The 27,787-nt window shown below is 44.3% G+C and overlaps 1 protein-coding gene across 7 annotated transcripts in view; it reads right to left on the bottom strand.

The window, feature by feature from the left end:
* PRR5L (proline rich 5 like) overlaps positions 1 to 27,787 on the bottom strand; it is an 86,546-nt gene that overhangs the window by 12,214 nt on the left and 46,545 nt on the right. For 4 of the 7 annotated variants that reach the window (XM_073347995.2, XM_073347993.2, XM_073347998.2 and 1 more), the window contains 4 exons: positions 17,314 to 17,371; positions 11,017 to 11,108; positions 7,121 to 7,261; positions 2,408 to 2,534 (listed from right to left, as the gene is read on the bottom strand). In XM_073347995.2, coding sequence (XP_073204096.1) covers positions 2,408 to 2,534; positions 7,121 to 7,261; positions 11,017 to 11,108; positions 17,314 to 17,371 — 418 coding nt within the window. The remainder of the gene's footprint in view (positions 1 to 2,407; positions 2,535 to 7,120; positions 7,262 to 11,016; positions 11,109 to 17,313; positions 17,372 to 27,787) is intronic. The other 3 variants (XM_073348001.2, XM_073347999.2, XM_073348000.2) reach the window with 3 other exon arrangements.

Here is a 27,787-nt window from a genome sequence, read left to right as displayed (position 1 = left end):
CTTCTTTTTCCCTGCCTGTTCAGAAAAGGAAGGGGCTGGAGCAAAAGGGAAAAACAAACAAATTAACAGCAACTAAATCAAAGTAAACACAACGATTTTAAGTGCACAAACTTTACAAGGCCAGATTGGGTTTAACTGTTTTTTATGACACTAGCTGCTTTTTTATTTGGCAGGAAACAAGATGGCTAGAAACTTTTACAGGAGTCAGGTGGCTACACTTCAAACTATTCCAGCAGTATGCAAATCCCCATAAGCGACCGGACACACAGACCCATCAGGTCAACACTCAGTTGCCCTACGTGGGGTAAGGGTTAATCATCTAGGACAAGCAGTCTGTACAATGATCAGGTTTGCATTTGGAACTGCAGGTGAATTAACCACTTCTAGCTTCATGAATGGATGTAACAAGGATTGAACAGTATAGTGAATATTTGCTAATTTGTCCAACATCCCCATTTTATTGAGGAAGGGAGGAACAAAAGGCCCATAGAAATAACTCACCTAAAGGTCACACAGTGAGTCAGTGATAGAGCCAGGATGGAGGCCAAGTCCCAGTCAGGTGCCATAACCACAAGGCTCTCTTTTCTCCCCTGCTCTAGAGACTGAGGATGAGGGGCTTTGTGTCGCCAGATCCTATTGAGGTTCCTGTGACAGGTACGGAAATTTCCTGCAATATCCTTAAATGGCCTTACTCTATTAAATGTATGTATTATCACAGGCCAGGATTGTATGTAACTTCTCTAGTGGGAGATGTGACAGATACAAGAGCTGGGAGTTCAAAGTACTACACTGAAAATGGGTCAAACAAGTATGGACTTTGGGGACAATAAATGTTAAGTAGATTTCCTAGGGAAGTCCTACGGAGAAGTTAATGCAAATTCCCCAACTCCATTTATGCAAAAACCCAGCCTTTTGAAGCTATGCCATGAGGAAAGGGTCATTGTCTCCGGATTACTTGTTACAGAAGGCCAAGATCAAAGGCCCAAGCCGTACAAAGAAATGGCTGATGTGCCCAGACTTTGTTCTGGTTCTGGATCTAAGAGGTATATGGACTTGTAACCATAGGGAAAACCCAGTTGTGAGTTTGAACCTACCCAGCCCTGAGGTTGGAGTTGGGGATGACCTCTGGTTAGCTAGCACGCATTTAGGAATTCGTATTGTTATTATGTGTTTTTTCTGTAGTGCTTTTACCTTAAGAATAAATGTGCTTGCTTAGAGGAGCTGTGTGGTAACTTATAACTGAGGGCAACACACCAATCTTAGTCCTCAGGAAGAAACAAAACACAGATGCTGGCCTTTTCAGACAATATGGCTTACTGCGGATATCACAGTCTAATATAAGGAGCAGAGTTGCGCAGTCTTAAAATTCCAAGAGAGAGTCAGACACAGGTCTCTACCAAAAGAGATGATGGCTGGGAGCTGGAAGCCTAAATTGGGTGCTATTGAGGAACCACAGAGGGGGAATATAGGTGTAGTTACCCTGAAACTGTGACCCCTTTCTAAAATGAGGCCTATCATCTATGAAATGCTACAAACTGAACAGGGGGGAGCTTTTTTATACCATCCCTTTGGTTACAAAGTCAGATTGTGATCTTTCACTCCTGGTAATTCTGCCTTCTCCTGAAAGCCAGGATCCAGAGCTGGGCTTCTAGAGCATGGTAACCCACTGGAGAGATTCCTTTTCTAGAAGAATGTCTCCTGGAGTCACAGCATACCCTCACTCAGAGTGTGGTGCTCTAGATAGCCACCTAAGTAGTCTAGACCTAAACCACCCCTTTTTATTCACAATCTTTGGGGTAGCTTTTCTTGCCCAGAAACCCCAGGCAGTGAACACAAAAAGACAGTAGAAAATCTCTGTAAGAGAAACTTAACCATTGAGAACCAATACCTGGAAACTCATTGCCTTAGGAATATGGCAGATCTATCAGCTACTCCAGGAACTGAGGGGGGACAGGAGAACACTGGCAACTGGAAGTGGTTGTGGAATCAGGGGATCAGGTAGAAGAGGGAGGAGGTGAGTGTTGAAGGAGGAGGGATCAGATCTCGTGTTGGGCAAGGGGGTGAGCAATCTAAAAGCCAAGATGCTGGAAATAAATGAATGCAGTGGCAGCTTTTAATCATTCCACCCACAGGAGCAGCCTGAGAGTGGGGAGCGTTGTGGGGTTTCATTACAGCTCACTGTGGCATGGGAAAAGATTAAAGCCTTTCACATGTGCATAAATTACATCCAGGGCTGTATTGATCGGAATCCACCTGGGGACATTTTAACCTTTGATTCTCTCTCTCATGGAGCTGTGCATCTGTCAGTTCCCATCTCTGTCTGGCACAACTGCACATTTCCTTACATTAACCAGTGGAGGTGCCTGAATAAAAGGATTTACATCAGCTTCAGTGTGGCATGTCTTACCGAGTGCGCAGGTACCACCAGGGAAGCTATGATCCTCACACAAGCCCAGGTATGGAGAGACCACCTGTTTGACCAGCTCTTCCAGCAGTACGTAGCCCTTGCTGGGGCCTGTAGGTTCATGGACACCCTGCAATTCAAGCATCAAAGCAAATGTGTCATCACACAACTACACAGCTTCCAGTCACATATTCTGGGGTTTACTTCCCCAGAATGCCTGGGATCTACTTCCAGTTCTAAGGGAGTAGATACATAGCTCTGGTCTACACTAGGAGTTGAGGTCGAATTTAGCAGGGTTAAATCGATTTAACCCTGCACCAGCCCACACGACGAAGCCCTTTTTTTTTTTACTTAAAGGGCTCTTAAAATCGATTTTCTCACTCCGTCCCCGACAAGGGGATTAGCGCTGAAATCGGCCTTGCTGGGTCGAATTTGGGGTACTGTGGAAACAATTGGATGGTACTGGCCTCTGGGAGCTATCCCAGAGTGCTCCATTGTGACCGCTCTGGACAGCACTGTCAACTCAGATGCACTGGCCAGGTAGACAAGAAAAGGCCCACGAACTTTTGAATTTCAATTTTCTGTTTGGCCAGCATGGCAAGCTGCAGGTGAGTGCAGTGCTCATCAGCAGAGGTGACCATGCAGAGCTCATCAGCAGAAGTGACCATGATGGAGTCCCAGAATCACAAAAGAGCTCCAGCATGGACCGAACGGGAGGTACAGGATCTGATCACTGTATGGGGAGAGGAATCCATGCTATCAGAACTCTGTTCCTGTTTTCGAAATGCCAAAACATTTGTCAAAATCTCCCAGGGCATGAACGACAGAGGCCATAACAGGGACCCGAAGCAGTGCTGCATGAAACTTAAGGAGCTGAGGCAAGCCTACCAGAAAACCAGAGAGGCAAACAGCTGCTCTGGGTCAGAGCCCCAAACATGCCGCTTCTATGATGAGCTGCATGCCATTTTAGGGGGTTCAGCCATCACTACCCCAGCTGTGTTGTTTAACTCCTTCAATGGAGATGGAGGCAACACGGAAGCAGGTTTTGGGGACGAGGAAGATGATGATGATGAAGTTGTAGATAGCTCACAGCAAGCAAGTGGAGAAACCAGTTTTCCTGACAGCCAGGAACTGTTTCTCACCCTGGACTTGGAGCCAGTACCGCCCGAACCCACCCAAGGCTGCCTCCCAGACCCGCCACGTGGAGAAGGGACCTCTGGTGAGTGTACCTTTTAAAATACTATACATGGCTTAAAAGCAACCATGTTTAATGATTAATTTGCCCTGGCATTCGAGGCTCTCCTGGATGTACTCCCAAAGCCTTTGCAAAAGGTTTCTGGGGAGAGCAGCCTTATTCTGTCCACCATGGTAGGACACTTTACCACTCCAGGCCAGTAGCACGTACTCGGGAATCATTGTAGAACAAAGCATTGCAGTGTATGTTTGCTGGCATTCAAACAACATCCGTTCTGTATCTCTCTGTGTTATCCTCAGAAGAGTGATATCATTCATGGCCACCTGGTTGAAATAGGGTGCTTTTCTTAAGGGGACATTCAGAGGTGTCCGTTTCTGCTGGGCTGTTTGCCTGTGGCTGAACAGTAATGTTCCCCGCTGTTAGCCACGGGAAGAGGGAAGGGGCTAGCCACGTGGTGGGGGGGAGGCAAAATGCGACCTTGGAACAAAAGCACATGTGCTATGTATGTAATGTTAACAGCAAGGTTTACCATGAAAGAGTGTACCCATTGTTCTATAAAATGTGTCTTTTTAAATATCACTGTCCCTTTTTTTTTTCCTCCACCAGCTGCATGTGTTTCAAGGATCACAGGATCTTCTCCTTCCCAGAGGCTAGTGAAGATTAGAAGGCAAAAAAAAACGCACTCGTGATGAAATGTTCTCTGAGCTCATGCTGTCCTCCCACACAGACGAATGCGTGAAGGCAGACAATGTCAGAGTGCAGGAAAGCACAAAATGACCGGGAGGAGAGGTGGCGGGCTGAGGAGAGTAAGTGGCGGGCTGAAGAGAGGGCTGAAGCTGAAAGGTGGTGGCAGCGTGATGAGAGGAGGCAGGATTCAATGCTGAGGCTGCTGGAGGATCAAACTAATTCAAATCAACAAAAGGGGTGGCTTTACATCAAGGAGAAACAAAAACAACTGTCACACAGAATGGCCCCCTCAAGGATTGAACTCAAAACCTTGGGTTTAGCAGGCCAATGCTCAACCCACTAAGCTATCCCTCACTCTGGTATTTCAGGCAGGACTGAATCTTCATTAAAGTTTTCAAGGTGCCCCTGACAGACCTCACCAAAACGATTGTTGGCCGTTGATTTCACGGAGGGAGGGGGAAGCAAATGAATACAAAACAAATCTGATCTATTTCTTGTTTTGATCTACTCCATCTATCTTTTACATCTTTGGTTGGCAGCAGCCGGTGCTGTAGAACTGCAAGCCATCCACATCTCTTGGCTGCTTGGCAGAAGATGGTACAATAGGACTGCCTGCAGGACTAAAGAGAATGACCTGGTCGAGTCACTCCTAATTTAGTCCCTGCGCCCATGTCTGCCCAGGCGCTCCTGACCGACCTTACCGAGGCAGCCAGGAGCACCTCGGACACGATGAGGATGGTTTTCAGGCCTATTTGCACCGTCTGCTGCCACAAGGCAATGGGTTGCTGCTGCTGTGTAGCAATGCAGTACCGCGTCTGCCAGCACCCAGGAGACATACGATGACAATGAGCTGAGCGGGCTCCATGCTTGCCATGGTATGGAGTCTGCACAGGTAACTCAGGAAAAAAGGCGCAAAATGATTGTCTGCCGTTGCTTTCACAGAGGGAGAGAGGGAGGGAGGGCCTGATGACATGTACCCAGAGCCACCTGCGACAATGCTTTTTGCCCCATCAGGCATTGGGATCTCAACCCAGAATTCCAATGGGCAGCAGAGACTGCGGGAACTGTGGGATAGCTACCCACAGTGCAACGCTCCAGAAGTCGACGCTAGCCCCGGTATTGTGGCAGCACTCTGCCGAGTTAATGCACTTAGAGCATTTTGTGTGGGGGGACACACACAATCGACTATATAAAAACCATTTCTAAAACACCGAGTTCTATAAATTCAACCTAATTTCGTAGAGTAAACATACCCATACATGGGGATATTTATAGCAGAATTATACCACTGAAGTTATACCAGTATAAGTCCACGTGTAAACATCTTATTCTGGAACAAGAGTGCCTTTATGACACTTAGCAACATAATCTAAACCGGAAAAAGGTACTCTTCATGTATGGACACACTTATTCTGCAAGAAAAATGCCTTTTTCTGATTTAGCTTATGTTGCAAAGCATCATAAAGATCCTAGTCTTCCAGAATAAGAGTGTCCACTATATCAGTATAACTATAGTAGTATAATTATACTGGTAAAGTTCTGCCAGTAAATTTCCCTATAAATATAAATCCTTACATTGACTTGGGCAAATCACTGCCCCTCCCTGAACTGGAACTGTGAGTCACCACCCCTCTCTTCTCCTTCCTTTCCCGTAAAGCTAACCTATCTAACCCAAGTGTTTGATGATAGAAACTCATTATAGATTTCTACCATTTTCTTGCAAAGACTAGCTACGCCTTTCTCCTTTTAGTGATGGCATAACTTCCTCACTCTGGCAATTGCCCCTCCACACTCCCAACCTTCTTTTTCTAAAATCTTTAAAAGGGAAATTCAACCTTTACTTGGATGGCTCCTGTTAGCACCACTTGGGTTACAATAATTATGGTTGGAAAACTAAAAGTTCTTAGGTAAACACAAGCTTAGCCACTTTCCACACTGATTGTGCCTCAGAAATTTTAATTGCTGTTGGTTTTTCTGTCTCTCTCCTTTTAAAGGAAAAAAAAATTAATGGAAACTGTAGGGAAATAAAACCCAGAGGAGCCTACATAAAGGTCTGGAATCTGGATATTTTCCATGGTTTCCACATCAGGCTGTATGGGATGACACAGCTGGTACACTTGGATTCGCAGATCAATACATGGAAGATTTTGTTCCTGTTCCCTTGAGGTTTGGATGGATAGGCTGGTTCCCTTAGAACACTTGTGTTGCTTGAGAGGGACCCTTGGAAGATCTATAGCCCATTGCCTGCTACCAAGGGTACTCCTCCCATCAATGCTCTTCCCCTCACAGGCATAGCTGAACCCCAGCTCAACTCCCTCCCTAGATTAGAAAGCCTGTATTAGGAGTTAATAGCCAGTGCTCATCAGATTCCATTGTCTCTTGTGAGTGAGAGAGAGCACTCCCCTGTCAGCGTAAAGCTGTTGAACTAGAAGAACTTGTATATGTGGGTCACAAGTATGAGAATTGTAAACAGAAGTGAAAGGCATTTGGAGATGCTCTAAGATACATGGGTAAGTGAAGCAAGAGCACTGGGACTTCTCAGTCACCAAGGGAAAAGCCCCAAGACCCCAGAGTTTGGTTCATTTCCTTCCCATTGGGACAGCTTGACCCCCTCCCATCCGTTTGCTCCAGAAACTCAAGCCACGATGCCTAATTTTCAGTTTAGTTCATTTTCATGTCCAGCTTCCCCAAAATAACACACAAAACTCCTTCCCCAGCCTCATCATCCTGACTGGTTTTCCTCTTTCCAGGGGCAATATGAATTGGTAGCTGTGAGATGTGCATGCGTGGGTGAGAGACAGATAGACGGAGAAAAAAGAAAGGAAACTCCCTACCTGTAGAATCAGCAGCATCTGTACAATGGAAGCTGGGAGCTTTGTTTGGACGAGAGGAAGAATCTCTTCCAACTTCACCTTTAATAAGACCAAGTCTCTGAAGCCGAGCAGGGCAATCTGGCGGATAGTCAGTTCCTGACCCTGAAAAAATACAGTTCGGAAATGTGTGTGTGCATAACGCGTGCACGCACACACACAAAGACACTCTTGCGAATTATTGTTGTGTGCTGTTATGGTAGAGCACCCATTAGCTGCTCAGCCTCATGATTCCTTGTACTGTTGAGTGGCCTATCTAGAGAGCACCTTTCCTGCTCCATTTCTAATCGATGAGTGACCAATCTCCTGAAGCCCATGACTGGCGACAGTCATGCAAAGAATGAGCCATGATCTCAGCAGAAAATGACACTTATTCACAAAACCCAAACCACTATCTTGGTTGGGATTAGGGTTAGCAGTCTGAAGCCCAGGACTGGCACAGCCACTGTTGTGTTGCTGGTCAGACCTGAGGCACATTGGCTATGCTGGGAGGCGATGAATTTGTATGGCATGCACCTAAACTATACCTGCTTCTAGTCTGTGTCAGACCCCGCACTGAACACCAACATTTAGCGTTGGAAATTGCAAATGAAAATACAATTTAATTAATTATTATGTTTACTATTCACTTTGGGCCAGAGCCAGGCCCTGTCCAGTTCTTTCCACTGACAGCGAGGAAAGCAACAGCTTTGGCTTTCCAATGTGACTGGGTTAAAGGAGGGTTTTGTTTTCATTTTCAGCATTAATGATAGGACTCCTGTAAAGGTTTAACAGATGAAAATGTTGAAATATTTCACAGCATATTTAAACACAACTGAACTCAGTCCAACATTCCAGCATCACAGTAACCTAGTGCTATGCCTAACATGCTCAACACAGTCTACTATACCATTAAACTAACTGCAGCTAAGATTTCACTGCTCAAACTTTCTTCCCATCCCTCCCCAATGCTTTCCAGTGTGGAGTCTCTCCCCCTCTCTCTTGAGGGAATTAAACTCTGCCCTATATTCTGCTTCAGGATCCATAACACACATACACACACACACACAAGCAAATCTCTGACTGGAGGGAATGAGCACCAGTTAACCATAAATTTAGAATGGGGTTAATGTTGCAATTAACTGCTAAATCAATATGCAAATAACTTAAGACCTATTGACCTGGCCATTATATGAGTGTTGTGCTCTCTTAAGACATCCAAATGCTTGTTTGAGAATGCCAGGTGTAAAAAGGAGCTGCACAAAGCTGTGAAATGTATCTCAGCAATAACATGACACTTTTTTTCCATTTATTCCTATCGTACAATTTAATCCAACTAATTTACTATTTCAGTTAAAAACAACATCCCATAGAAAACAGAAATATTTGATCTCATTTTTCTTCCCAAGCCCAGCAGAGCAGTCACTCAGTAACTCAGTGAGAGCAGTGTGACTTGTATAAACTGTTTGCATGTAGTTGACAATTTAGGGGACTGGATGTCTTAGAGTCAGACCTAGGTCACAGGTTCAAACCTAGCTGAAGTTGTTAGTAACCAGAACCATATGATGGAGGTTCAGTAGCTTATGGTTGAAGGGCTCAGTTACATTCCATGTGGACACTTGGGCCCATCACAAAAGCCACAATGACACCTTTAATTGCATTTGCAGTAAAAAATCGTCACAGGCTGAATGGGTCCGAAGACTGACAGAACCCTCTCACCCAAAGACATGATTCCTCCAGAACAGAATCATCTTTGGTGAGGGAAATTTGCAGTGCCACATGTGTGGATAAATACAGTCTATACAGGTTGGGAGTGTGGAGGGGCAATTGCCAGAGTGAGGAATTTATGCCACCACTAAAAGGAGAAAGCTAGTCTTTGCAAGAAAACTGCAGGGAGGGGAGGCTGTTCTTGTTATTAAGGCACTGGATTCAGAGTCCAGTGATCTGGATTCAGTCCCCAGATCTACCACCAATTTCCTGTGTGATTGTGGCAAGTCTCTTAGACACTCTGTGCCTCAGCTCTTCATCTGTAAAATGAGAATAGTACTTCCCTAACGCAAAAGGAAGACGCAAAGATATGTTTATGAGGTACTCTGATACTACTGGGATGTATGCCTTAGGAAAGTGTAAACATAAATAAAATACAAAGGATCTCGATTTCCTTCATATCATTTATTTTAAAAAGTCACAAAGTTCTGCAGTAACTTTTGTTCAGTTTCTCATTATTGAGACACCGTATAGCAGCAAAGAGATTTTCTCTGGAGCCATTAGTGGAAAAGGGTGTCACCACTAAACGACATGGTATCACTTTTTCTATAGCCAGGAGAGCTATTAAAATACAAGGAGAGCAGAAACAACTCCCATTAAAATAGACAGAAAGATTCTTCTCCTCAAGGAGTTTAGTACATTAAAAACCAGGTTTCAGCATCTCACCCTGCTAGATTAGGTCACTCCATGTCTCCAGAGTATGTGCACACATGAACAAGGGCGCACACATAGCACAAAGAGTAAAAAGACTTCTCAGTTGCACAATTTAATCTGTACCCCACCCCCCAAACACACATACCTTCTAGCATCTGCAGCAAGTACAGCCAGGAGAGAGTAAAAAACAAATATATTGGAACGGTTAGCAATCTTCTTTAGATAAGTTCTCTTGGCCGCTTTTAGGAAATGCCAACTTTAATAATTAGGAAAGGGCGACCTTCAAATTTCACCTGCTGACTTTCAAGCGATAAAAGGAAAAATCAAATGTATCTAGAGTCTGGCTCTCCAGGAGCAGAGACAGGCCAAAAGGGAAGACCTAACATTTCTAAGAATTTCATTCTATAGAGAAGACGTGTTTTTGGTGCCTCTTCAGACCCCCTTCTTCCCCCGCCTCCCTCATGACTGGCGAGACGTTATAAACATTCTCATTTGTCAATAGCTCCTCAACAATTAGGACTGCTGGTGCTGGAAATCCTGACCAAAACTAATATTATGTGTATTGCCGTAGCACCTAGGAGCCCTAAGTCATGAGCCAGGACCCTATAGCACTAGGCACTGTACAAAGAGAACAAAAAGACAGTCCCTGCCCCCAAAGGGTTTACAGTCTAAGCAAATGAAAGAAGTATAATACAGATTTAAAATCGAACCTCCTTCAGGAATGCTACACTTGGCTGCTTAGCCTTGTAAACGGGACTTAGGGAGAAACCGGAGTGGTGTCACTTATCTACGCAGGTACTGTACATATATGGCCACTCATCACAAAAACATCTGAGACCCAGGGAGACATTTTCAAAGGCACAAATGACAGTTAAAGTCTTCTGATTAAAGTCAGTGGGAATTAGAAATCTTTCATACGCGCCTTTACAAATTTCTCCCCTGGTCTAGACCCAGGATTTGCCCCGGGGACAGCCAGTCATTGGAATAGCTGTGCCAGGGCTATCCCCTGATGCAGACAGGCAAAGCCACTACTTGCAGTGATGGAGCTAAAGCTACTGCAATGACTAAAGAACTAATGACAATAATTGGGACAAATCCTCAGTCTAAACAAGACCCAAGTACAGTCCTGTTGTATCAGTGCTTAAGCACTGTTTAAACTCCACCATAGACAGGCTCCTAACAGCTAGAGAGGACAGGACCAAACAGGATTCAAAACATTGTGCTCTCCCTTAGGTTAGCTAGTTTATCACACTAGTTCCATTTACACAGTTCACTAGGACAAACGTCACTAAGAGCCCATTTGGCCCAAACCTTGGTTTAAAGTTTTTTAAACCTGGTCCGCCAGCAGAGATGGAGACTTAATTGCTGCAGGGAGAGAAGGGAAGCACAAGGGTCCATTAAGCAGGTACTGTAGTTGCATTCCCTCCCCATCTCCCAGACTATATTTTAATCAGGTTTACCTGGACAGGGTAGAATATTGCCTGGAGCGTGGGAAGGGTCTCTGTGAAGAAGTGATCCCAAATTTCAGACAGGATATCAATGCGATCCTCACCTAAAAGCACAGGAATTTGGAGGGAGAAAAACCCTTTAGCAATTAGGATACTACAGTCAGGTTCAAATGTCCCAGTGCTCTTTACCTTTCTAGGTGAGCATCACAAACCTGCCTCATTTAGGGTCTCCTACCCCAAAGCAGAAAAGTCTTGGCAGCTTTAGCTGCATTTTGCTTTGTATTTGTTCTCAGCAAAAAGGTGAGAGGGCATAAATCTATAATCAGAAACTGCTGAGTCCCTCCCAGCTCTAAGAACACAGTTCCCCATGAAATGTAAAACAGCCCAATTAAAGTAAAAGGGTGATGCTGCTCCTTAGGCAATAGGGTCTATCTCCACGGGCCATGTATGTTGCATTTAAAAAGCACCTAATAAACATTAGGCTGATATTCCAGTATGGTCCCACTGAGCAGCTGTGAATGAAGCAGACAGGAGAGAGCCCAGAGGCTGAAGTCAGGGAGTCAATGCTGTACAGGTACCTCTTTAACCAGCTACATTACCTCTGAGATTCTCCCTCCCCAAACATAGATCTAGAAGTCACAGAACTCAGCCACCCACCCACCTGTGTGACAAGCCACAAAGCCATAATGATGAGAGTGCCTCTTCTACTCAGAGAAGTTTTAAACTTGGCAGCTCACAAGGTTCAACTGTTCCCATTGTATCCAACCAGCCCCAACAAAAGCCCCAACTGTCACAAGTTTGGAAATTTAAAATAAATGTAGACCTAAACTCATGCAACCCACAACTCACATGACAAGCACGTAACTTTCATCACAAGGTGATGTATAAATGGTCATGCAATGGGTACATTTGATCATTTAGACGGAATATTTTTTTCTAACTCATGAATAAACTCAATTCACAAAGCTTCTTATGTTTCTAAAAAAAAGTAAGGCTGAGATTTCCAAGCTGCCTAGTGGATGTGAACACCCAATTTCCCATCCCTGACGCCAGTGGTTCTCAACCAGGGGTCCCGGGCCCCCTGGGGAGCAACGAGCAGGTTTCAGGGGGTCTAATGCCAGCCCGTTGGGGCCAAGGGCAGAAAGCCAAAGCCACACCAGGGGGGCTGAAGCCCGGGGCTCCAAGTCCCACCACCTGGGGCTGAAGCCAAAACCTGAGCAACTTAGCTTTGCAGGGCCCCCTTGCTTGCCAATTGCCTTGCTTGCTACCCCCTAACGTCGGCCCTGGCTTTTATCTGCAGAAAACCAGGTGTTGTGGCACAGGTGGACCGTGGAATTTTTATAGCATGTTGGGGGGGGCCTCAGAAAGGAAAAGGTTGAGAACCCCTGCACTAGGCGGCTTTGAAATCTCAGCATTAAACTTGTGTGTAGCAGCTGTATCAGTTCCTCACAGAGGGACTTATATTTAAGTTGCGTCTCACAAGAACATTATTTACCTGTACTGAAATGTTTCAAAATGCAGGAAAATTCCAAAGACTTTGAGTTTTCATGTTTACTGCTGTTTCCCCTAGCATGACTGTAGCATACCTTACTTGTGATATAAGCCATCAGAAAGAGAACGTGCAACCATAGGGCCTGAGTCTGCAAGCTTTACCTCCCCAGAGTAAAGGCCCCATTGACTTCAACGGGTTACAGGATCAGGTCCTATGTCTGCTTTTTAACCCCAACTGCAAGAATACACCAAAAAAATCATCCATCATCCACTGACAGAGCCATGCTTTATTCACACTGTCTGTAATGACAGGGAAGAGAGAAGTGAGACCCCGCTAAGCACTGAAGTGGACGGAGATTAAAGATAATCTAGGTATGGCCCAACCTAACCAAATACTTTGCTTTAGTTTTCAATAAGGGTAATGAGGAGCGTGGGGGCTGTGTCAGGGTGGCTAATGCGAAGGAGGATATGAAAGTAGAAATTACCACATCCAAGGTGGAAGCCATTCTCAAACAGTTTAATAGAACCAAATCGGAGGACCCAGATAATCTCCATTCAAGAATATTAAAGGAACTGGCACATGAAACTGCAAACCCAATAGCAAGAATTTGTAATGAATCTGTAAACATGCGGGTAGTACCCTATGCCTGGAGAATTGCAAACATAAAGTATCTTTATTTATGAACGGGGAATAAAAGTGATCTGGCAAACTACAGGCCCATTATTTTTACCTCAATTGTTTGCAAGGTCTTATAACAAATTTTGAAAGACAGAGTAGTTAAGGACATAGAGGTAAACAGTAATTGGGATAAAATACTAAATGTTTTTACAAAAAGTAGATCATGCCACACCACCTTGATCTCCTTCTTTGAGAAGATAATGGATTTTTTAGATAAAGGAAATGCAGTAAAGATTTCGGTACAGTTCCACATGGGAAATTGTTAGTTAAACTGAAGAAAATGGGGATTAAAATGACAATCAAAAAGTGGGAGGAAACTGGTTTAAGGGGAGACTACAAGGTCATGATGAAAGGTGAACTATCAGGCTGGAGGGAGGTTACTAGTAGAGTTACTCATTGATCAGTCTTGGGACCAATCTTGTTTAACATTTACATTAAATGACTTTGGCACAAAAAGTAGAAATGTGCTCATAAAATTTGTGGATGACACAAAGTTGAGAGGTATTGCCAGTACAGAGGAGGACAGGACTATCATACAAGAAGATTTGGACAACCTTGAAAACTGAACTAATAGGAATGGGATGAAATTTAATACTGCAATAGTGAATTTAGGGACTACCACAAGAATTTTTGCTATAAGCTGAGGATGTAACAGTTGAAAGCGAAAGAGGAGGAGAAAGACCTGGGTGTATAAGCCACCAATGTAATGCAACCATGAAAAAGACCAATGTAATCCTAGGATGCATTAGGTAAGGTATTTCCAGTACAGATAGAGAAGTGTTATTACCATTATATAAGGTAGTGGTGAGACCTCACCTGGAATACTGTGAGCAGCTCTGGTCTGCCGTGTTTAAGAAAGATTAATTCAAACTGGAACAGGTGTAGAGAAGGGCTACTAGGATGATCTGAGGAATGGAGAACTTGCTTAATGAGAGGAGACTTAAGAAGTTAGGCTTGTTTAGCCTAACAAAAAGGAGGCTGAGGGAAGATATGATTGCTCTTTATAAATACGTCAGAGGGAAACACCAGGGAGGGAGAGGAGTTACTTAAGTTAAGGGCCAATGTTGGCACAAGAACAAAGGTATATAAACTGGCCATCAATAAGTTTTAGCTTGAAACTAGACATAGGTCATGTCTACACTACCAAACTTACAGCAGCACAGCTGTATTGATGCAGCTGCACTACTGTAAGATCGCTCATGTAGCCGCCCTATGCCAATGGGAGAGAGGTCTCCTGTCGACATAATTAAACTACCTAAACGAGCAGCAGTAGCTGTGTCAGCGGGAGAAGCTCTCCTGCCAGCATAGCACTGTGCACATAAGCTTTTATGCCAGCAAAATTTATGTCGCTCAAAGCAACATAAGTTTTGCTGACATAAGTGGCAGTGTAGACATGACCAAAGGGTTCTAACTATCAGAAGAGTGAAGTTTTGAATCAGCTTTCCAAGAGGAGTAGTGGGGGCAAAAAACCTAACTTTTTTTCAAGTTTGATAAAAGGGATAGTATGATGAATTGCCTACAATGGCATGCGGGCCATGTGTGACTGCTATTAGCAAATATCTGCAACGGCCAGAGATGGGATGCTAGACGGTGAGGGCTCTAAGTTATTACAGAGAATTCTGTCCCAGGTGTCTCTCTGGTGGGTCTTTCCCACATGCTCAGGGTCTAATAGCCATGTTTGGGGTCGGGAAGGAATTCCCCCCCAGGTCAGATTGGCAGACTCCGGAGGTAGGGGTGACGGGATGTTTGCCTCCCTGTCAGCATGGGGCACAGGTCACTTGCAGGTTTGAACTAGAGTTAACAGTAGATTCTCTATAACTTGAAGTCTTTAAATTAGGATTTGAGGACACCAGTAATTCAGCCAAAAGTTTTGGGCCTAATACAGGAGTGGGTCGGTGAGGGTCTGTGGCCTGTGATTAACAGGAGATCAGACTAGATGATCATGATGGTCCTTTCTGGATAGGTTTTAGGATCCCGCTCCTACCTGTCTCAGGCCTGAGCTGTTGCAGTGTGTGGGGATGGAAATAAAAAGAAAGGTAATCTTTAGGATGGGGAAGTGGTGTATTTGTGCAAGAGGTCATAAATCCTACAGAAATCTGAAGTGCTGCATTAAGAGCAGAAGTTTTGATTAAGAAAAACATGCGCTAAAAACATTGCTGCTCTTTGCAGCACGGGCATTACTTCGACTCAGAGCTGGGAAAGGAGCTCCCTTTTTGGAAGTCAAAGCTAACTGGGAAGTGGGCACACGTGGCTCTTGTTAAAGTGACCGCAAGCCAGATTCTCTGGAACAAAGCAATAAGTTCATGAAAGAACGAGGAAGAAAAAAAAATCAATGCTTGGAAATTCCATGAATCATCTGGCTCCTAACTGCATCACTGTGGCCCTATAAGCACCGTGTTTACAATGCCACTTCAGACAAATGTAAAGGCAGCAGGAAGGCCCTTGTCTGTCTAGCTGGAACATCTTTCCCAAGCAATCAGCAGCCACATGCTGACACCTTTGTTTCATTTTAACATGATGATGGATGACTCACAAACCCACTGCCAACAAGACCTGCATGTTTTAATCTGAATCACAAATTGGGACAGTTTTACAAGGGTTTTTTTGTCTGTTTGTTTGTTTTAGAGTTTAGTTAACTGGTCAGTGTTTGTTCTTTAGAACGCTGAGGGGTTGGTAACAGCACGATAGAGACCCCTGTTCAGGATACTGAGCGGAGCACATCCTTGGGGCTAGTCTACACTAACAGTGCTATAGCCGCGCAGCTGCACCAATGTAGCTGAAGCTCGCCCGGTAAAGACACCCTATGCCAGTGGGAAAGACTTCTCCCCTGGACATAATAAAACCACCTCTGCAAGTAGCAATGTCATCAGGAGAAGCTCTCCCACCAGCATAGTGCTGTCCACACCAGCATCTAGGTTGGTGTAACTTACATCATTCAGGAGGTGGCTTATTCACATCCCTTAGCGGCGTGAGTTATACTGACATAAGTGGTCGTGTGTACAAGACCTGAGATATAGTGTGCAGACTCCATTCCTCCCGTATTCTCCTGTACAGGACTGCACCCAACAAGTGGGCAGTAAGCCAAATGGAAGGTGGCCCCTGTAAGGAGGAGGTTAGCAAATCCTGCGGCTCCTGCACACTGGGATTACCGAGCTGCTAACTGGCAACACATGGGTTGAGATATCAGCTTCAAAGAAAGCAGTGCTAAGGAATCCAGCGGTGCAAGAGTGTGTGCCTTAATTGGCATTTAATGACCCAGAAAAAGCGGGTCAATGGGGAAGCTGGCTTGGATCAGAGGCTACAAAACTGGGTCAGCAAATGGCAATCTAGTTTTCATGAGACAGAGCTGCACAAGTTGATTAGGCAAACCTAATAAAAGTGACTTATTACCAAAGATCAACCATAACAGCCACTGTCCCACTATTCTTCCCCCACCAGACCTTCAGAAGCAACTGGAGCATGACACTGTGGGGCCATAGTTTGAATGACCACTAGCTCTTCACATATGGAGAGTTTGAGGCCTGATGGGGTTTCATCCCCATCCCAGTGAAACACACACTCATTCTAGTACATTTGTTGAGGGCTTTCAACAGAACAAAGCTATGATACTAGTGGTACCAAGGTTGTGGTCACAAGATCATGAGTCCAGGCCTTTCTGCACAGTTTCAAAGCATCTTAAGAAATAAGGCAAAAGCCTGTCGGGGCTTACCACTGTTTTAAACCAAGGAAGCAGGATTCATATCAAGGATTGGCACCATTTGGAAACTGGGTTTAAATTACACTGCAGAACCATGTGTGAGCCTTCCTGGTGAAGAGAGAGGCTGATGGAAAAGCCTCAGTCATGCTTTTGACTCAACAAGATCCAACATCCCTCAAGTAACATACGGGCTGGAGTACAATGTAGTTCCCAGAGGAGTTGCATGGATGTGTTAAACCCGTTCAGCTGTATGTTAGCCTGAACTGGGCTTAGTCAGTGCATGTGATCTCAGTTGCATATAAGAGGCCTTAGAATTTCCCGTCATATGAATCATTCGGAGATGATGGGCTTATGACAGATGCATCTCAGCTGTCCAAACATCAAAAGCTGACTCACAAGGGCCCTCCAGGACCCCATTCCAAAACAGTCTCTCTGTACTTGCCTTCGCACAGCTTAACCTTCTCCTCTATAAACAGCAAGCCCTTCGCAAGGAGCTGGTTCTGCCAAGAGAGAAGAGAGAGACATGCATTTGCTTTCCCCAAGAATTAAAATGAACTGAAGACAGAGTTTTATTGCTGTTATTTGCTTGACATGCAGGTGTCCAAAGTTCAGTCAGAGCACCCCCAGCCCTAACCATGGACTTTGCCACGTTAAGAATCTCACACAGGGTATTAACCCATACCTAGCCTACAACTATTTTTTCCAGCACAACAGGGTGCAGCAGATACATAGACCATTTCACAAAACAACTGGACTTCCAGGTGAACTGAAGGATGAGCTTGTTTTAGGCCACAAGACTGGGAGTCAGGAGAATCAGGTAGGTCTCTTCCGGGGACTGCCACAGCCTTTCCATGTGCCCTTGGAACAAGCCATTTAGGGCAGATTTATCCAAGTATTTAGGCAAGTAAAGATACAGCTCGGCACCTGATAGAATTTACAAAGGTGCCTAATCTGCTCAGGCACTTCTGTAAATCCCAGTAAGCACCTAGCTGCATCTTTAAGTGCCTAAATGCCTTTGTAAATCCACCCTTAGACTGTCTGTGGCTCAGTTTCCCCATCTGTAAAAAGGGTTAATAACACTTACCGACCTGCTACCACTGTTGTGGGAAGAAAATCAGTTATTGTGAAATGATCTGAGATTCTTGCGTGGAAGAGCTAGAGACGGGTAATGTACATATTCCTATCTCAGAAAGGTTGGACCCCACCACAGGCAGTGCATCAATAGGGAATGTGCCTCCTGCTCATGGGAAATGCTGTACCATGAGAGAGAAATGGATATTCAGGGGGTATCTCTCTCTCCCACAGTGCAGAGTGTGGTATCTACCAGGTTGTTGTTTCTTTTCATTGTCATATCCCCGAGACTCGCCTATTCTGAACAGGTAATTGTGTAGGAGTCACAATCTTCGTCCCCTATTTTCCTTTAACCAACGGGGAAGTGAGCTGTAGCTCACGAAAGCTTACGCTCAAATAAATTGGTTAGTCTCTAAGGTGCCACAAGTCCTCCTTTTCTTTTTGCAAAGACAGACTAACACAGCTGCTACTCTGAAACCAAACAATATTCTGTAACACAGAAGCAGCCTTTAGATTAGCAGGAGTCCCAGGCCTCCATAGCACATAATCATGCCTACGCTGCCACTTTGAATGCCTGAAAAACTGTTGCATCCATGATAGTGGCAGACCCGGTGCCAGCTCATGCCAAGGTCCCAAGGCCTCAGCTGAACACTGAACAATACAGAGCTGGAAACCAGTCTGACTCACCTGTGTCCTAGTATTGTCAAAACTGGTATGAGACTTATAAACCTGTGTTTAGCATTTAGACTTCATGGAATGCATGTAGGTTGCTGTATGCATTTATCTCACCGATAATGTCTGTATCCCATGTTATAAGATAATATTTAAGTGCTTGCACTGCAAAGGAACAGTCAGAAAAGAAGCATTACCAAGTGTGAAACGCTAGTTTGCCACAGGAGGTGTTATCTCCTGCCCAACAAAGGGAGGCCCACAGACAGCAGGCAAAGCATCGTGGAACATCGGAGAACAAAAGACTTTGTTGTTTGCCCCCACACACATACACCCATGAAGAGGAAAAGGACTCATCCCATCAGGTTGAACTCTGCTGCTTGGACTCTGAGAAGCAAGGATTACTAAGCATAAGCAAAGGTGTTTTGCCTGGGTAGCCCTAAAGGACATATAGAGCTTGCCCATTATAGAAGCTTCTACCATCTTTTGAAATCCAAGACTGTAACTTGCGTGTGTGTGTATACGTTTATCTTCTTTAATCTTGTAAATAACTAATTTATTTTTCTTAGCTAACAAATCTTTAGTTAGTTTATTATAGGATTGGCTACAAGTGTTGTCTTTGGTATAAGATCTAAAGTGCAATTGACCTGGGGCAGGTGACAGGTCCTTTGGGACTGGGAGTAACCTGAATATTAGTGTGATTGTTGGTGTAAGAGACATTCTATGTGCACGCACTAGACTTAAGAATTTATCCATGTAGGTGAGTGTGTGTGTGAGTAGAATCTGACCCCTCAATGTTGCCAAGGTCAGCAAAACCCTCAAGTTCTCAGTTCGGCAAATCAGTCATTGAATTCAAAACAGCAAGAGGCTCCTTCTGCCCTGGAATCTTCTGCAATTAAAGCACTTTAGCACTTACATGCTACATTGATAGGTGCCCTAGAAATACCTGAGATTAAAAAGTGACCTTCTTCCCTTGGCATCTTTACTTTCATCTGAAATCTTGGCAAAGAGCATTTAAGAAAGAGAACAGCTCCAGTAACTTGATTTGGGGCCATCCAATACACAATTCACCCACTAGAAGGGTTCCCCAAATATACATAAAGGGCCAAAATCTGCCTTCAAGTCAATGATGTTGCATGGAAGGCAAGTCAAGACAGAATTTGTTTCAAGGTATATACATATGATAGAGCCAGAGATGATTAACAGGTTTCAGAGGAACAGCCGTGTTAGTCTGTATTCGCAAAAAGAAAAGGAGGACTTGTGGCACCTTAGAGACTAACCAATTTATTTGAGCATGAGCTTTCGTGAGCTACAGCTCACTTCATCAGGCATTTGGACTGAACGGCATATATGGGAGCTGTAATGTGGATGGAGTGCTGGCTATTGCTGCCATTCTAAAACCGTGTTATTTGAACCTGTTCAAAGCAGGTTTAATTATTCCAGTACTTTACCAAAGTTTCCAACACTGGGGGAATTGGTGGCACAGAAAGGGCCAACGATATCATCAGAGATCAGAAATTCAAGCTGTCAAACTGGAAGCCATTCTCACAATGCCAAGAGCAGCTATTCTGCAATCATAGACTTGCCAGCACATTGCTTTTTCCTGTTGGCATCCACAACCTTTTAACTAAGGTTAACTCATTTGTGCCTCATTTGCAAGCAAATTAAGGAATTCAAATGCATAGGCCCTTAGGGCTCCATTCCCCACACACTAGCCCCTGCACATAGGAAATTTCACATCCCTGGAACAAACAAGCGGAGCTACCCAGATCAGTGTGGATATTACCGTGTTAGGGGACTAGATAACAGCACTTTAGTCCACAGAAACAATTTATAGTTTGGGCATACATCATAGATGGCACTGTGTTTCTGCATCACACTACAGCCCTGCAAAGGTCAAAGGTTTTTGCATGATTTGGAAATGCAGTTACAACATGCTTTTTAGCAGGGTCAGATAACACAGTGCTTCGAATGCCAGCAGCAGATGTCACCCCATCCATGCTGCAGCTCCAAAGGTTGCTAAATAGGGTTAGTCAAGCATTTTCCGCTAAAACTTTTTTCCAATGGAAAATTTGGGGTTTGTGAGGACAGGTCTACACTTAAACCACTTCAGTGAAGTCGTTAGTACACCGACAGGAAAGCCTCTCCCATCAGCATAGTTAATTCACCTCCACGAAAGGCAGCAGCTATGTTGATGGGAGAAGCCCGCCTGTCGACATGGCAGCGTCTACACTGAGGGCTAGATCAGTATAAGTGTGCTGCTCAGAGGTGTGGATTTTTCAAATCCCTGAGCGATGTAGTTATGTCAATGTACATTTGTACTGTAGACATGGCCCTACTAAACTAAGGTTTTTGCAAACAGGGTCTGCTTTCTGTGAAAAATTTCAACTTTCTGATTTTGTTTTTTTTTCACAAAACGTCTAATGTTTCTGCAGAAAATCCCACCCCCTATTTTCCAACCTGCTCTATAGTGGAGACGAACCTTGTGTCTACAAAGCTTCAGGCTTCCTATATTGCAAATGCTGGTGCAAATGCTGGTATATTGCAAAAGCTTTAATTGTCTCAAAGTTTCCCAAGGGTGAAGACAGGTCCTTTGAGAGACACATTCACTTGTCTGGGTACATCACTAAAGATTTTGGATGCAGTTGTAGCCATGTTGGGCCCAGGATCTGTGAGATACAAGGTGGGTGAGGTAATATCTTTTATTGTACCAACTTCTGTTGGTGACAGACACACAAGCTTTCGAGTCACACAGAGCCAGGGCACTGGAATGGGTAGGGGAAGCACAGGGCCATGGACCCATCATTTTTTACCAACCATAAGGGCAAGCAATGTGGGGGAGGGGCAGTGAGGAGCGAGTGGAGGCAAGGTCTCGGTAGGCGGGGGGAGTGGCGGTACAAGGGCGGAGCTCCCAGGGGAAGAGGCGGCAAGGGGGAGGCAGGGCCACAGTTTGGGCACTGGAGGGTGGGGGGTGCCGCAGCAGGGCTTCTGGGGGAAGGGAGCTTCCATCGCTCCTGCACAGAGCTCTTCTATAGGTCTGGGAAAGGTACTGAGAGTATCACAGCTAAATACAAGATTGAACAGATAGTTAAGTATAGGTAGTTAGCACATATTCTAAGGGACAACTCAAGGTGAAGTGACACAGAAGTTGGTCCAATAAAAGATATTACCTCACCCACCTCATCTCTCTACAGATTTTGGACTCATTTAGCAGAACAGGTTTTTCTGTTCATTAGTCCAGGAGCTGCTTTGCTTTACTGCCAAAAGACACCAAGATTGGAAACAGATTAAATTTAAGCTTCCTCCTCGCAAGATCAAGCACTCAGCCAGATACATTTGCATTTTAAAAAAATCCAACAGTGTAGTTTGCTGAGGAATGAATACACTCTAACAAACACAGAATGAAGCAAAGGTTTGCACCAGACCTTATCTAGATTACATGTCTCATTACTGCTTTATCCCTGGTTGCTATAGGCAACATAGAGGGATATAGCCTAGGGGAAAATAAACTGATACAGTTACAAGCAGGAGCAGATAAAGCCTCACACACCAAGCAAGCTTGAAGGACACAAATCTATATGAAAGGGAGTTACATTGCCCACCTTCTTCCCTTTGCTATTACAGGAGAATTGTATGCTTGGGTAAGAGATTATTCCCCTTCTGAGTCAACTTTCTCCTGGATCCCATAGTGAAATCTTAACCTTACAGTCATGGCATCACAAGTTGCTGTAGGTCTAGTGATGGGTGCCACAAACATTGTATTACTACTTCACTGTGGGAAGATGAGATGCCTGGAAAGGAACAAGGCCCTGGATTAACCCCCAAACAGTTAGCAAACATGGCCCAAGTAAGTTAGGGAAGGTGTGTGTTTGATAGCAGATACAAACAAATGGATTTATGAAGTCTGATAGGATAAGAACTCCTATGTTTTTATAATGCATATAAAATCACAGTATCTTTGTTACAGGTCTATGGCTGGAAGGAGCATCGGAGAGGGCCAAGAATCCCAGCCGAGTCAACTCAGGTCTTTCTCCTCGAGGAAGATGAGCACAATATATTTTCCAGTGGCTGAGAAAGAGAGAGAGAGCACGCACGCACATGTGTGTGGAGGGAGCAGGCATGTGGCAGGGGGGCTCTTTTGGAAAAAGCCTCAAACACTGAGTCGTGTCTGCTCTGTATGGACATTGTTAGACTAGAAAGTTCCCAAAGGGAGTCACATGCCCATCAGTAAAATGAAGTCACTTGGTGGGTGACACCTTCTTTGACCTAGTGACAAAGCATGGAAGTTTTTTCTTCTAGAGGAAAATGAAGCAAACTTCTCCAGTTGTATCTGGAGGGTGAATTTTAAGTAGGCAGAATGCAATTACCTGAGCTGGAAATTGGCTAGGATGCTACAGTTAACACCCAACTCTTATGAAAAGCATTAGGGGAATCTTTAGCCATTACAAGCAGTTTCACATCTTGTCTGGAAGATGGATATGCCTCTGGCCACACACACACAAAATCAGAAACAACTTCAGGATTCTTTTCCCTTCACATTTCAGCACTAGAGATGTCCTATATTTCTAAAAAAATATACTTACCAAGGACAAACAACTGTTCAAAATGAAAGTCTCATTTCCATATCAAACTCAAAAAATTGTGCCTGTTTCACTGAATTTTTTTACATCGTATTTCATAATTTCTTTAGCTCAATAGAAGCTCCATCTCTGATCAATTTGCACAGGTCTTGCTTTGAACATGTAGCTCTTGCATCAAATTTTGCAAGGAAACTGACATTTGAGGGACACAAATGTCATCTAAAATTGTGTGCCCAGAAAGACATTGCCAGTTCTGTACAGCTCCAGATTATAGATGCACATCTTCCAACTTGTAGGAGTTGCTTTAAAACCACAATTGGGCTTTAGCTGCAGAGTTCATCCTGAAACTCCCCAAAATTTAGCTAGGTGGATGGATATGGGAGTTTATTTTGGCCCAACAGACAGAATAAACCACAATATTCAGAAGCACAAGAGAGACCTGTGACATAGCAGGGCACAATCCAGACTATTTGGGAGCTGTGTCACCCCTGCCCTGCAACCCTGGGAACCTTATAATGCCTTGCAGTAGTAGATGCTCCCACCTGGGCCACTCACAAACAACCTTCCAGCATGTAAGCCACACCAGAGTGTCTGTGTGTAACTGCACAGCTGCACCCTGGCTCTCACCAGCAGCTGCACCCTGACTCTCACCAGCCTGGGTTATGCTGCAGGGTGACCCTAACACACCCCTAGTCCCAGACCTTCCCCCAGAAATGTATATCCTGTACTGGCCAGCTCTCTCCTGAATAGTACAAATATATTAAGTCTGTTATTCCTATAAGGAAATAATATGCCATCTTCTTATTTTAAACTGTGTACCCAGACCTCCAACTTCAACACAATGGATTAGATAAAAAGTTAAACAAGTGTATTAAGTACAAATAAAGAGATTTTAAGTGAGTACAAGTAATGAGGAATAAAAGTCAGAAATGGGTGCAAGAAAAATAAAGGTAAAGTGCTTACTAGTATCTACGTAAGAAACTATCTTAGCTGCAAAGTAAACTTTCTCACCACTTGCTTCCAGCAAGGTTACTGATCAAACTCTTTAGGGGACCAAAGTCCAACAGCTGTTTCCTTTGGTCTTAGATGCACAGAATGATTTGGGCAGGGAGAGGGAGTGGGGTGCCTTGGGGTGTTTGTCCCTTCTTTTTACTGTTTCAGTCCCCCTCTTGAAAAAACATTTCCAGCTGAGACCCAGGAGACAAAGACTCTATGTGGAAGGATGTTCCCTGAAGGTTTTTTCACCCATTTGAACTTCCTTTGTTTTCACTTCCTGCCTGACTCTGTTTACTGCTTAAATGCAAATTAAGGCAAGCTCACATTCCTTCCTTTGTTTAGAACAGATCTGACTTCTGCTTGGGCAGGGCAGTGGGGTTTGGAACATGTGTTAACAACACCATACAGGGAAATCTTGTAACTTCACATACAATGTTGCCACACATATTTTACCAGGACAATACTGACTAGCAAATTATGAGTTTTCAAACAATATCTTACAAGGCAAACCTTGTACAAAGATTATTACAATAGTGCGTAGGGTATGAATACAAGGGTGTATTCTGTCACACTTTTCACCTTTGTATGTCACAATGCCTCAAAAATACAAAGCAGTTCCGATCTAGGGGGCTTGGTCAAGCCTTAAACTACTTTTAACGTAAAGAAATCAGAGGAAAGCTTTACGGGCACACAAAGCGAGAAAGTGACTGAGGCCACGTCTGCACTACGAGCACAGCTACGGCGCCATAACCATGCCACTGCAGCACCCTAGCATGGACATTTCCTACAATGGGTTGTTCCATCGCTGTAGGAACTCCACTTCCCCAAGTGACAGTAGCTAAGTCAACGGAAGCATTTTTCGGTCAGCATAGCTGCATCTACATCAGGGGTTAGATTGGCATAGCTAGGGTGCTCAGAGGTGTGAATTTTTCAGATCCCTGAGTGCTGTAGCTATGTTGACCTAACATTTTGACATGTGAACCAGGCCTGAGTGTGAGTGAATAGGACAGAGTGCGTGCCAGGCAGAGTTACAGCCATTCACAAAGAGGGTGTTACTGTAAGAATCCAGCCCACAATGTTTCAGTGTTACTGCAACTACAGGGAAACCAGACAACACTCCTGCCCACATGCGGTTGCAATTCAGAGTAAAGTGACTAGGCAGGGCCCACAGTTTCATGTAAATTGTAATGGTAACAACTAAAATTCAGAGTCCCTGCTGGTGAATCAGTCAGTTCCACAAAGGAGCTTTGGGCCAGCCCTGCGAGGTGGTGAACACCTTCCACAATCACCTGCACCATGCAGGACTGGGCCCTCTAGTAGAATCATATCCTACACACAGCCCATTGGGGCTGCTCTGCCTATTAAGCCCTTCCAAGTTCAGAGGATGGACCAATCCTAAGGAGTCTCTGGTGGAGCTGTCCTCCTAAGAGCCCAGCAGGGAAAGTGCCAGGTGCAGGGGAAATGTTATTAGTCCTCTGGCTCAGCTCCTCAAGGCTTTAGCCTTATTCAGTTTTAACCCAATAGGCTGGATGTGGGGTATAGAATCATAGAATAGAATAGGGTAAAGGGGCCATCGCCATCAGCAGGTGAAAAAGAGGATTTGAGCTACAGAACATTTGGGCTAAAATCATCATCTTCTTCTTCTTCTTCCAAGAACTGGGGGGGTTAGGGGGGAGGGGATAGAAGAGGAGACTTTTTTCTAAGCACACTCTATCATGAATTTGTCTATTTTCTTTGAAAATCTGGACACCCTAGTGGGATTTAGCTATCCCATATATTGATTATTTGCAAAGCTCTGTATATATCTCAGCAAACTGGACCTAAACTCTGGGTCAAGGTCTCTGGATTCTGCAACTCTCTGATGCCACAGGCTTGAAAATTCAGCAGCAGCTTCATTTCAATTTTAAGAAATTGAGGTTTTGATTAAATTAAATTTGAGAATACAATCAGTACAGAATCCTATTACTGATTTTGATATCAAAGTCAATATATTTTATGTTGTCTCTGTGCTTTCAGTACACCACAGTTTTGTACTGCATGTAGATGTTGGAGGAAGCTGGAGGTTTTGGCAGCTGGGCAAAGAACAGCTTGGGTTTCCACACCTCAGGAGTCAGTTTGGGGTAAGCACATTAGCTGGGTATTCTGGCAAAAGCAGTCAGCAGATAAATACTTAACATTTACATTTTCCATCTCTGGATTTGAGTGTTAACAACCCACTGGAATGTGAGAAGGAGCAGTTCACCCCAGCCAAAGCTATCATTTCAGGCTGCCTGCAGATTCAGGTACATAATGTATCAATATGTCAATCTGCAATAGGTTTACATTTTTAAAGGCTTTCATCATGTGTATGAGGGCTAGATTATAACTGAAAATGTGGATTCAGAAACATTCAGCACAGGGTAGATCCTGCAGAAAATCAGAAGCAGTAGAATATACTGGGTGCTGGTTATTTGGTCTTTAAAAGCTCAAAAGTCACTTTCAGTAACATTGCTTATATCTCCTCTAAAGTTACTAAGGCAGCAGATTAGTAACACAAACCTCCTTCAGAATCAAACATTTGAATTTCCACGGAGATCTTTATATGAGTGGGTGCATTAGTCTGTTATACTATGGTTTTGTTTAACTACAAGACAGACTTGATAACACTGGGGCCATGGGGATTTTGAAGATAAAATCTCCCTAGACTTCATTAGGACAAACTAAGAAATATGAAGATACCTACTAGCTCATTCCATTCTTGATGATTCCATGCAGTGTAAGAACTGGAAATTTCCATGAGTGCTGGTGAAAATTACTTCTGAGCAACCAATTCAAGTGACTCACAAAGTCAGCTTTGTCTTAGCATCTGAACTATGTTCCATGGAAAAGTTCTTAAGCTTCAGTGGTTGAAACAATTCTTTAAAAAATAATGTAAGAGCCAGCACTCAATCTATGGAAAATGTGATTTGAAAATTCTTAGCACTCACTAATAGTGTAGTGTACTCTGTAATGTAACAGGACAAAAATATTAAAGGAGTTTTATAATTTTCAAACTTTGGAAGATTCAAGTACAGTAATTCCTCACTTAACGTTGTCCCGGTTAACGTTGTTTCGTTGCTGATCAGTTAGGGAACATGCTCCTTTAAAGTTGCGCAATGCTCCCTTATAACGTTGTTTGGCAGCCGCCTGCTTTGTCCACTGCTTGCAGAAAGAGCAGCCCTTTAGAGCTAGCTCATGGGGGCTTGGAACCAGGTTGGACCAGCAGCCCCCCATCAGCTCCCCGTTCCCCTAAGTTCCCTGTGCTGCAGCCGCCCAGCAGGCTATCAATTGCCCGCAGTTCAGCTGTCCCTCCCCCCACTGCCATGTGCTGCTCCTGCCCTCTGCCTTGGAGCTGCTCCCTGAGCCTCCTGCTTGCTGTGCAGGTGGGGCGGGGGAGAAAAGGGGAGCTAATGTCAGGGTGTCCCCTCCCCCCTGCTCCTGCCCCCCGCTTACCATTTCTCCATAGAGCAGGGCAGACGGGACACAACAGGGCTCAGGAGTTGGGAGCTTGCTGGCCGCAGCTGCGGTCTCAACTTCCTGATCTACTTAAAAAGGCAATGTACTTCGAGTGCGGTCAGCGAA

This window comes from Lepidochelys kempii, chromosome 6, assembly GCF_965140285.1.
Source record: "Lepidochelys kempii isolate rLepKem1 chromosome 6, rLepKem1.hap1, whole genome shotgun sequence".
NCBI lineage: Eukaryota > Metazoa > Chordata > Testudines > Cheloniidae > Lepidochelys > Lepidochelys kempii.
This window is presented reverse-complemented; position numbering and strand designations above follow the sequence as displayed.